At 30.3% G+C, this 11,878-nt stretch overlaps 2 protein-coding genes across 2 annotated transcripts; one reads left to right on the top strand and one right to left on the bottom strand.

Annotated features, from left to right (window-relative positions):
• The first annotated feature begins 925 nt into the window (after positions 1 to 925).
• On the top strand, positions 926 to 1,370 carry LOC115033272 (V-type proton ATPase subunit G-like). The gene is made up of 2 exons (XM_029485561.1): positions 926 to 1,057; positions 1,126 to 1,370. The coding sequence occupies exon 2, from the start codon at positions 1,129 to 1,131 to the stop codon at positions 1,306 to 1,308; it is 180 nt and encodes a 59-aa protein (XP_029341421.1). The 5' UTR covers positions 926 to 1,057; positions 1,126 to 1,128; the 3' UTR covers positions 1,309 to 1,370.
• A 4,512-nt stretch (positions 1,371 to 5,882) lies between these two features.
• On the bottom strand, positions 5,883 to 11,594 carry LOC100568581. Its single transcript, XM_008180168.3, has 5 exons — positions 11,133 to 11,594; positions 10,389 to 10,858; positions 8,205 to 8,400; positions 7,277 to 7,428; positions 5,883 to 6,514 (listed from the first exon to the last, which is right to left on the bottom strand). The coding sequence occupies exons 3-5, from the start codon at positions 8,320 to 8,322 to the stop codon at positions 6,125 to 6,127; spliced, it is 660 nt and encodes a 219-aa protein (XP_008178390.1). The 5' UTR covers positions 8,323 to 8,400; positions 10,389 to 10,858; positions 11,133 to 11,594; the 3' UTR covers positions 5,883 to 6,124.
• Between the last annotated feature and the right edge of the window lie 284 nt (positions 11,595 to 11,878).

Genomic DNA, 11,878 nt, shown 5'->3' with positions numbered 1-11,878 from the left:
CATAAAAAAAAAAAATTAATGAGCACTTGGCTAGGAAAAAAGCTTGTAAATTATAATTTAAAAATAAAGTGATACATTATTCTTTATTATTGCTATGTACCTAATATCTATATTTATTATGACAGGTACCTAATATTAAATAATATATACATTATTATTTTTTTTTGTACATGGCCTCTTTTTAAACTTTGGCCCCTGGGCCTCAAAATGTCTTAATCCGGGCTGGGCGATTGTAAACTTGGCCCCTGTTTTTTTCAGGTAAAAATAATTTAGGTGTAAACTGGGCCCGGTGTTTTTACAGGTAAAAATGATTGACGTGTAAACTCAAAAATAAAAATATAATATGTATAATATTTTTGAGAACAATTTAGAGGACACCATGTGGAGGTGATAATCATTGTCCTCCAAAAATATTTTCATATTTTTTTATTCATAGTATGAAGTTTGTTATATAAATGTAGAATTCACTAAAATTGTGAAAAAAATTAAGTAATATATTTCAGTATTAAAAAATATAAGTAAAATGTATCCATGTAAAATTATAAGTGTACAAAAGTGTACAAATATAATTAAAACTGTAGTGCAATAGTAAATAATGTAAGGTTATATTATAATATAAATCAATTTTTTAAGTAAAAAGCCATGTGTTTGACGTACCTATTCACTCACCGATATATACACACCGATACATAGGTACTATTCGTTAATAAAAAATTGTTCCGTTCATTATATTTTATTGGTAAAAATAATTATGGGGCCGAGTTTACAACCGTCCTTTTTTATCATTTTAAATTTCCGGGCCGAGTTTATAATCGACCTATTTTATTACCTAAAATTTCCGGGCCGAGCTTACAACAAAAAAGGTAACCGCGGGCCCAGTTTACATTTGCCCTCCAGGCTAGAGTATCTCACCCAATTTTGATGTTGGCATAATATTATTTTATACTTATTTCTAGGTAAAGCAAGACGTTTAAAGCAGGCCAAAGAAGAAGCTCAAGATGAAATTGAAAAATACAGACAAGAAAGGGAAAATCAGTTCAAGGAATTTGAAATTAAAGTAAATATTTAATTGCATAATATAATAGATATGGACTCAACAATGATTTTTTTCATTTACAAATCTAGCACATGGGTTTTCGCGAAGATGTTGCTGCAAGAATAGATGCTGACACTAAAATAAAGATTGAAGAGATGAATAAGGCTGTAATTGTTAACAAGCAGGCAGTTATTGATCAAATTCTTGAACTGGTTTATGACATCAAACCAGAGCTGCACAAAAATTTCAAAGCTACAGCTAACAAAGAATGATATGTGTGTCATAGTATTTTTTTACAATTTCATATAAGAAATATAAAGGTGTAAAAATTTAATTTTGGTTTTAATTTTTGTTTCACTGAAACATTCCATATGTTGTTCAAGTATTATTATTATCATGATTAATTATTTGTTTAGGATTTCAATATTAAAATTTTAAGAACATATTTTGTTTTGTTTACGGAAGTCTAAATATATATCAATACTACTATTGTTCCATGTTAAATGAAAATACTGTGTTATTTTTTCCAATTCAAAATACAGTTTTAATTAAACACATAAACAGTACTTATACAAAATATTGTATATCTGTGTGTGTCAATAATCTTGTAATGAAAAGATGGTGAAATGATGAAACACAGTATAAAAATTATGATAATACAAAGCATTTTTTGGATTCCAAATATATTATTATATCTTAAAAAAAAAATAAAATGTTTAATTTAATTATGATAACCATCTACCACAAATTATTGATACCAAGTATCTTAGAAATGTTATACTAGGAGCACATTTTTTAGAATATTAATGTCAGCAATCAGCATAGTAGTTTTACGAATTGACTAAAGTTTATACATACATTTTTTATTTTTCATTATCACACAACTTTTGGAGTAAGATTGTGCTTAGTTTTGAACAATATTCCAAGTTATTTTAACATTTGTCTCAGAAACGTCTTAAATGACACCACAAATGCTTATTTAATAAAATATGTTTCTTTTCTTATTAAAAGTATATTGTTTTTGTGCATGTCTAATTACTTTTTATGAGACAAATATAAACATTATTAAAATTGAAAGTTGCATTAATTTTTTTTAATAAAACAACAAACTTGACGTGTAACAATTACAAAAATTATTGCTGTTAATCTTCTTTTATATAAGGTGATCAAATTAATGTAAAACACTCATTATTTCGTTATTTTTATATTCTGCATCAAAATATTCTTAGGAGTTTTTAGATCTATATAAATCATATTACGGATAAGCCGTTTATTTATTATAAATAATTAAAGTTTTTATGAGTGGAATAGTGCACCAACATTTTTGCAAGAGTACTCTCCACCCTTTAAAACTTAAAATAAAAATAATATACTGCTTGAAAATAAAGAATTAAAATGCATTTTGTTATAAAAAATTAATTTAGAGAAATATTGTTTTATAATAATATAAATATTTTTAAAAACGTTAATAGTTTATGGAATAGGTACCTATTAAGTTTCTTAAGTTAAATGGATCACCCAATACATTATGAACTATTGTTATTATATTTATTAATTACTATTAAGAGTTAAGACTGTAATAATATACCTATTTTCTATCTATACATGAAAAAAAGAAATCTAAATATGTTAAATTCTGTTAATTATCTTTTATTATCTTCCTGAAAATATTATAATTATGTTTCTGCTTAATACATTTCCAAAAACAAATTTGTTTGAAGAACAATAAATTAAAGCTCAAAATTTGGTCTAAGTATAGCATTCCTGTAATTCTGTGGTAGGTAGTTATTACATTTTCCTAATATTTTTACAGAAATAATAAAACTAAAAATATAAAACTACTAATAAATTCAAATATATCATTACTTTTTACTTTTATTTCCAACCATGTCTACTTTCAAGCTTATTATTTTACTCACAGTTAATTCCAACAATCAACCGCTTCTTCAACTTGATGACACAACACTATTAATTCAATATTTAACCGTAAATACCAACCTACATCTCAGCTAGTTTTATTCCATCTCATAAGTCAAGGTTGTAAACCTATGAACTCGGTAGTTTCAGGCTTTCATTCAATATGTTGATTTTTCACTGTGTTCAGATATTCTTGTATTTGATTGTGTATATAATATTGGCTACATGTACCTATACAGGAGCATTTATACATGAGGGGATGTGGTGGTTTTTACAATTTTATAAAAAAGTGTTCTTATGCGTTACAAAGAACTTTATAATTGTTTTTCTGGCTACGCTCAAAAATTAGAATCTTTATATTTTCCATGCAATAACCTATAATATATTATGAATATTGTATACCTATAATAATACTAAGTTAGTACTTAAATAATTATTTAAATTTAAAACCACTTATATTTTCATCCATGAAATTTCGTAACAATTATTGCGCGATACCGGTTTATGTCATAGAAAATACTAAAATAAAGATGTTAGGTTAAGTTAAAGTTTTGAACTGAGACGTCGAGTTTTTTATATTTATGGCTTATATTTTGAAACATTAATTGTTTTTATTTATCTGATTTGTATTTTTCATACGTAATATGTATCATTCTATTTTTTCTCACTATAATAAGAGTAAAAATATGTTTATAATGCAATTTATTTATTTAAAATGTGTTGATAAAATACTATTTACTTATTCCACTTTGTGTTGTGAAGTAATAAATAATCCATAAATTACAAAAGTAGTCTAAAATATATATTCATCTATCATATGGTTGCATATAATATCTTGTTTCATATTATAAATTATGCCACTTAGAAGATAGCAGTACCCATATTGCCAGGGTTTACATTAGTATTTTATTTATATTTGATAATATCTTAGCAGTTTCAGATTTGAATCCTGGTTGTTAAAATAATTACTAACATGAGTGGCAGTGGCACCATTGGCGCAAATAGGTGGGGGCTTGGGGGGACTTAGTCCCCCCCATATTTCTCTCAATTCCCCCCCAGTTTAAAAGTCAGTATAATTAGTACTGAGCATATATAATTTTTACAAAATATTATAGGGGGCTTTAGTCCCCCCAAAATAATTTGTCTATTTGCGCCTATGAGTGGCACCAAAGTAAAAAAATGTAGGCAAATGAATCAAAGATCAAACACCCACCCATAAAGTATTCAATTATGAATCTTAATTTTTCAATGGATTGATACTTAGCAGTGATATTTGTTAATAATGTATTATTAGCATAATTAAATAAAATAATTCAATAATCTTGTTCTGTATACACTATATATGACTAATGTCCTAGTTTAAATTAATATTTTAAAATTATATCAATATTTATTTTATTATAAGAATTATGACAGGGTTAAATTGTATGTATGTGTGGGTAGTTTCAATATCTGCCCTTATGGATAAAATGTTTACAATGTCACTGTTATACACTACCTACATAACAAGCCTAAAATTTTATTAAAGACAATATTACATAGAATGCATATTTATGTAGTTAATTAACATAATTTTAGTATTATTTTATTTATTAATTTTAGATACAATATAGTTATTGACTGTAAGCTGAAGTTTCAACTATTTTTTATACTTTAATTCTCTATTAAGTATTTAATTATTATAACAGTGTTATATTGCTTCATTCTCATCACAATGTAATTTTGGAGAATTACTATTACCATTTCAGATTAATATTTTTAACTGGGAAGTTCAAGTTTACTGGATAATTATTGTGTGTAACATATTGAACTTTGTTGATAAAAACATTTACCTAATAAGAACCCCTTTATGCCACTATTTTATATACCTAATTGTATTGTGTATTTGTGTTATATGGTTAAACTGTGTAATCTTTTATATATTGGAAATAAAAAACCGTACCTTTATAATTGCATAAACAATATTACCTCAAACAAATTTTTATTAATACATTCATTTTTTGCATAACTGCAATTGGCTTGAAATCAGGGGAGTCATTTCAGTTTTTTTTCTGGGTGTGCAAACTTTTAGGCAGGCCAATTTTGACATTTCACCAGGCCATTAAAAAAAATATATATTTATATATATATAAATGTAGGAAACCTATGCAAACCTATGTAAATATTTTTTCCTTCCCTTTTATAATTCTAATTAAAACTCATACCTAACGACTAATGTAACTTTTAAATAGCTAGCAATTCAAAGAATTAAAAGCTTATAAGCAGTTAAAGCAACCAGCTAATGTCATTACTGTACATATACAAAAACTTAAAATATATATATTTTATATTATCTATATATGAAAACATGTATAAGTTAATTTTGACGACGCATTGGAGTATTAATGGCAGGCCAATTGTTAACATTTTTTAAGTTAGTGGTGCCATTGCACACCCTGCCCCCCTAAATGACGCCCCTACTTGAAATTTTCAAAAACTTATGGGATAGCATCTTTGTGTTATAATATAGCGCAAACATTTTCTTTAACAAGTTAAAATAATTAGAAAAATAATTGCATTCAATATTTAAGAGGTACTTAGTACTTACTACTTACTAGTGTTGTCAGTATTTCAAAAGCAGGCTTGGGTTGTTGATATAGGTAATTGATTAAACATTATAAAATGGGCATAGTATTATAATATATCTATATTCCCAGGAATCAGATAATTCGCACAAAAACTTATAGCGGCGTTTGCAAGTACATATATATGTGAGCAGACACTTTCTATTGTGAATTACAGAAAAAATAACCACTCTTAACGCCTTAGTAATGAACATTTACGCGCTGTGTTATGAGTCTCAACAACAAGTCTGCAAGCTGATATCGAAATTTTAACTAATAAACTGCAGGCACAGAAATCTCATTAATTACAAATTTACAATTTTTTCCAGTAACATTTTTATTTTATTACACTCATATTTCTATGTAAAATAATCAAATATAATGGAAATACAATTATAAGTATTATATCATAATATGTAATTTTTTTTTATGTAGCCGTTCTTAAAAGCAATTTTTTTCTAGTAACATTTGTATTTTTGTACACTCATATTTCTATGTAAAATAATCAAATATAATAACAATACAATTATTAGTATTATATTTTATATCATATTATGTAAATTTTTTTTTAATGTGGCCCTTGACGAAGATTTGAAAAAAGAATACGGACCGCGTGGTTCAAACGTATGCCGACCCCTGTTGTAGTGGGATGTCTGGTGGTAGTAGTTGTTGATGGAAGACTGGTGGTGGTAGTAGTTGGACGATCAATAACAGGAAATTTCGGGTTTTTTGTAGCAGTGTAAAATATTTTGGCCTTTCTTCCTAATAAATAGATGTACAATGATCCGTCAAGCCAATATCGATGTCCCTCGGGGATTAATGGCAGTAATTCCTGTGATAAAAGATCCGATAGCCCATTACACTGGCTTACATTAAATTCCTCTCCTATTACCGGCTTGCTAATTACCATCCGTATTATTCTAATCTTCCTATCGTCTTCGTCGAACACATCGTATAACTGTGGGCAGAACAGAAAAAGACAAAGATAGAGAGAAAGAAAATTAATTAACTATAACTAATTTATATGTATAATATATAAATATAAGTAAACCGAAATTCACGCAACATCTCCATGCAAAAATACTTTAAAGCTAAAGTGTCATAGAAATCTGCACAATTTTGACGAAGAAAGCCAAGGATCTTATTTAATCTGTTCATAATGTCGTTGATATGATATTTACATTTTAGTTTAGGATCGGAAAGTATTCCAAGGTCTTTTATAGGTCCGATAATATGATGTAGCGTTATATCATTTAGGTTGTAATCCAAAGTTGAGAGAATTCGTGCTCTTTCAATCAGTGAAAGTATATTTATACAACATCAGGGCCTCAATAATTTGACTATGTATGCAAAATTATAAGTTCGACTATGCTGAGGAGGGTGTGTCATATATAGTTATTGTTTATAATATTTACGAGTTAGACCTATTATTATTCTTTTGTAATTATTACAATAACCTATTCCTTGAGAATACATTTTTTTATATAATGAAGTACACCAATAGTAAGTATCTATTGTATCACCAACCACCCGCGTAAAAATGAAAAACCTATAATAGGTATGTCGTATGAATGTATGATGTATATAAGAATGAACTTTAATCACCAGTGTCTCCCTCTCACCCCAGGCACTGAATGAATAATCAAATTGGTTGTACGAGTTCACCTCCAACAATAATATACAATATCAAATAACACGTAGGTAAACATGGTATACTTACTGCACATCTGTGGGTACGTGTTTTGGTTTTACTTTGCAATGACTCTGCAGTATGTTCCAGTAATGATATATATCGCCAGCCCATTTCAGATTCGTCTTTATTGGTCGGCCTGCCATGTTTCGACAAACACTCAAACATGAAGTAGTCCATATCTGATAGAGGCATAGAGCATACAACAGAAAAAATATACATGAGTGTCATATAATATGTTTTTGATCCGGAATATTATTTGTTGACACATGTAATATTTAGTGCTATTTTAATGAGCACGTGTGCGTTAGCGTATACACCTGTTATTTTGCACAATAGTTATAAATTATAATACCTAAATTTATACTACACTCTATAATATATATTATGTACTAATATTAATATAGTAGATGTCAATTTCATAATGTTATCATACAAACATACTATTGATTAAAGAATAACAATAATTAATAACACAGTTGATTTTATTTTGATTTTTATATTGAGCCATGTAATCCAAAGTTTCAAAAAGCTGTATAGCCCCGGAGCTAAAGCCCCCCCCCCCACCCCCCAAAACACGGTCATGTAAAAAACATACAATATATACATTATATTGTACATAACATACAATAATATAATATACAATATCAATATTAAATATATGAAGTATAATTATTGCATTTCGTGTATAATGTATAATATGGTTTTTTAATATTAATTATTAATAGTATAGTACCTACTCTGAAAACTGCCACAACATACCTGATCATCTATATAACATGGAGTGACATTAAAAGGTAATGTCCGTTAATAGAGTATTTCTGTATATACAAGTATTACATATACTTATATATTATAATATACGATATATGCTCATAGGATTAGCGGTAGAGAGCTTTACTGTAACCACAGTGCTTACCCTCCCCCCTGCTGTGCAATAAAGTTTCGTTATACGTACTCTTCGTGTTGTCGCAATGTCCGTGTCCAAATGATTTCTCGGGACGCTCCAACCACAAATGGAACAATGGAGCAGTACTTAGTAGACTTTCATTTCCCATATAGGCACATCCGTACATCAGTGACAGTTTGTATAGTTTCTACCTCAAATTTTGCTTTTTTTCCAAATGGAGGACATACAGTGAGACTATCCAGAACTGAAACACACAAAAATACAAATGCCGTATTACATTATAAGCATATTATACTCTTAGTAGTATTAAAAAGTTAATAAATAAAATATGGCGAGAATAAACGATACCAAAACCATGGCAGGTCTCAGTACTGTTCCCAATATATAAAAAAAGGTGGACAAGTGGGTACCGCTTTGCTGTACAGTAGTTGTAATGGATGTGTTATATTTGAATACAATGATAAATTATTGCATATGAAAAAAGATTCTTTGAACAACCGACATTTTAAGTGAGGAAGCGGGTAAGATTGGACTTATCATTAATGAAAACAAAACCAAATTCATGATTGTATCTAGGAGGGAACATCCATAAAACGTTATATATGTAAAAGTAATGTCATTTGAAAGAGTTCGGAACTTTAAGCAGAGAATAAGATGGCCCGGACATGTATGAAGAGCAGAAGGCCAACTTATATTGACCATCATGAAATGGAAGCCGAACAAAAATTTACCGAGAGGAAAGCCTAGGCAACGATGAGAGGACTGAGTCAAGGAAGACCTCAGAATGTTGGGAGTTATGAATGTAGAGCACAGAGAAGTGCGGAGGGAGATAGTGGAAGCGGCAATGGGCCTAAATGGCCCAGAAAAAGACAAAAAAAATAAAAATAAAAAATAATAGTTCCATTATTTAATTTTACTAATGTTGTACGTCTATGGTTATTGGAGATTATAATATTCTTATATTTTGAATAATATTTATATCTTTATTCATATAACATGTTTTGATTACGCAATTGAAAATTTTGATTAAATTGTAGCATTGTACTAATTGAAATAGATTTTTCATATTCTTGGGCTTTTAAATTTAGGTGAAATTGTATATCGGTTCATAATTATATTAATTAAAAATGTGGGGAATTTGGTGATGGCCTGTTTTCGAGACTTAGAAGCTTCTAAATTCATATAAATAAGCACTCAAAAGACATTAAAATGATACAAAAAAAAACAACCAGAAAAAAGGTTATTTTCTCCCCTCAAATTCACAACAAAAATTGTTTTTCTCAAAATGTCCATATTTTTCTTATTTTCTTATAAATATTACGTTAGAAATAAACGTAAATAGTCTAGAGCTTGAAACCGATTTAAGAAACTGGCATAAACCGTTGAAAAACTTGAAAACTGAATACAAAATCAAAAACGAAACAGGAAAAAAATTTAAACCAGTATTAAATTCTAAACCGAAACCGAAAACAAATGGAAACTAGTATACAAAATCGAAACCAAAACCGACATTTTTAAATCGGTTTCAAGCCCTATGTTTTAGTAAATATTATAACCATAAAATAAGTGACTTATAATAAAAAATTATAATAATAATTATGAGTAGCGGTATATGATTATTTTTTTGAATTATCAACCCCGAACTAAGATCTTTTGAATTCATATTTCCATATAAATTATATAGATAAATAATACATAAAACCATAATACAACTTTTAAACATAATATTATAGATACCGGCTCGTTTAATTTCTTCTATTAAACCGGAGTCTGCCATTACGGAGGAGATGATGACAAACAAAGTTAATGCATTTGCTGCATTATATTCCATCGTGTTGTCGGTTAGGTTATTCGGAAAATAAGCTTAAGTGAGCAAGTAAAAATACGGATTTTAACGGACGGAATAAAATCAGAAGCCTGGTCTACACACGAATGGTGATCTGAACTCTGCGTTCCTTTTTATATGAGCCACAGCGAAAGGCATTAACGTATTATACGTCATGTACCGCCGTCATTATCCGCAACTGTACCCGCCCAAGAGTGGAGGGGAGGGCAGGCCGCACTGGGCCCAGCAATTTATGTATTATGATTTCTGAATATTACTTAATCTATAAATAATCATAATAATATTGTCCCAATAGTACGCAAATTGCAACCCATGTGGATGAGTGGTTTTCTTAAGAAACGGGTTGTTATCGACGAAAATCAAAACAGTAGCAATATTATACATACCTAGCTTAATCATTGTTGTAAACGCCCGGCAAAGGGGGGCACAGACCGAAGGACCACTCGGTGCGAACCGAGAGCGGAATACCAATTTTGAGAACCGTCCGAAGACGCCTACTATTATTTTGAATAGGCAACCCAATTTACGCTTCACCAAGATGACGATAGGCAACCAATTTCACGACGACGAAATCTATGGCGGGGACGAACGTAATACATGGGAAGAAGGAAGTACAGTTTAGTTATCGAGGGGGGGGTCTCTGTGGTCGAATCGGTGTGGTGCAATGACCACAGAGCTCACACAGATCGGGGACTTAACGTTAACTTAAAATTACGGCAGACTGCTATAATGATCGTCCCTCAGATGGTCGACCCGACGCCCTGGGACACCGAAGGCGGCCTCACACACCATTCGTTTGAATGGCTGGCGGACTTACGCAAGACCTCGATCACCAATTTCGAAATCGGACACTTTCCTGCAAACAGCCAAATGTTAATAATTAATTAAGAATAACTCACGGATATTGCTGGTAATGATGAATATTTATTTTGAAATACGAAATTGTACTGTCCGGTACAATAACAGACTGACAGCTATCACAATGGCAATAAAATAATAATAATTGTTGGATCACAATGATCCGACGACTCTCTGGTAACAATAATAATAATAATAGAAGATTTTCAAGAAGAAAAATTTGATACGTATCGGTATGGAATAGTAAGTATCGGTATGGAATAGTTACGTACCGGCTCGTATCGAAGTCTGAGTCCGATACGTATCGCTTGTATATTGCACATGTAACTTCTTGAACGCTCTTGAACTAAAATTTCTTCCTTGAAAATCTTGATAGTTTTAATCCACACAATTGTGGATGTGAAACATCAATAATAATTTAATAGATAAGCAAAAAAAGCAACAACACAAAAATTAGTACGGGTGTGTTACGAGCACGAACTACTACATGTAGTAGTTCGTGGTTACGAGAGATATAAAAAAGAGAACAAAATATGTGTTTACAAAACAAGGGCGTTGGCCGCAACAAACATGATATCACGAAAACCAAAACAATAACAACGATATCGCGAGGCCAATGAACGAGCAATAAATCACACCGAAGACAAAAACAAAGAGCATACATTTAATCATGGAACAATATAGAAGCGAAACTCGATCAGCTGATGGGTGAAGTGTTTACCTATGATCTGAAGTCCGAACAATGAAACTGTTTCCGTAACACTGACATGATGTTATACCCGTATTGAAAAACCGTTTCCGCCTAATAGGCAGGGTATTCTGCGAGGGGTCGGGTTGTTTCCACTGTTTACTTTTATCATAGATTACGTATGCCACGCCGTGTTCAAGGTTACAATCGCCCGATTCGGCCAATTCACGGAGTTTCATACCCCTGATTTAATAACAATTACAATCATATACACAGGTTAGAGAACGGAGTGGTGGATAGACGAGGAGTAGACGTCGCCGCCGTGACGAT

The sequence above is a fragment of the Acyrthosiphon pisum genome, chromosome X (assembly GCF_005508785.2).
Source record: "Acyrthosiphon pisum isolate AL4f chromosome X, pea_aphid_22Mar2018_4r6ur, whole genome shotgun sequence".
In the NCBI taxonomy this organism is placed as follows: Eukaryota; Metazoa; Arthropoda; class Insecta; order Hemiptera; family Aphididae; genus Acyrthosiphon; species Acyrthosiphon pisum.
The sequence above is the reverse complement of the archived record's forward strand: the minus strand, read 5'-3'. Positions and strand labels throughout refer to the sequence as shown.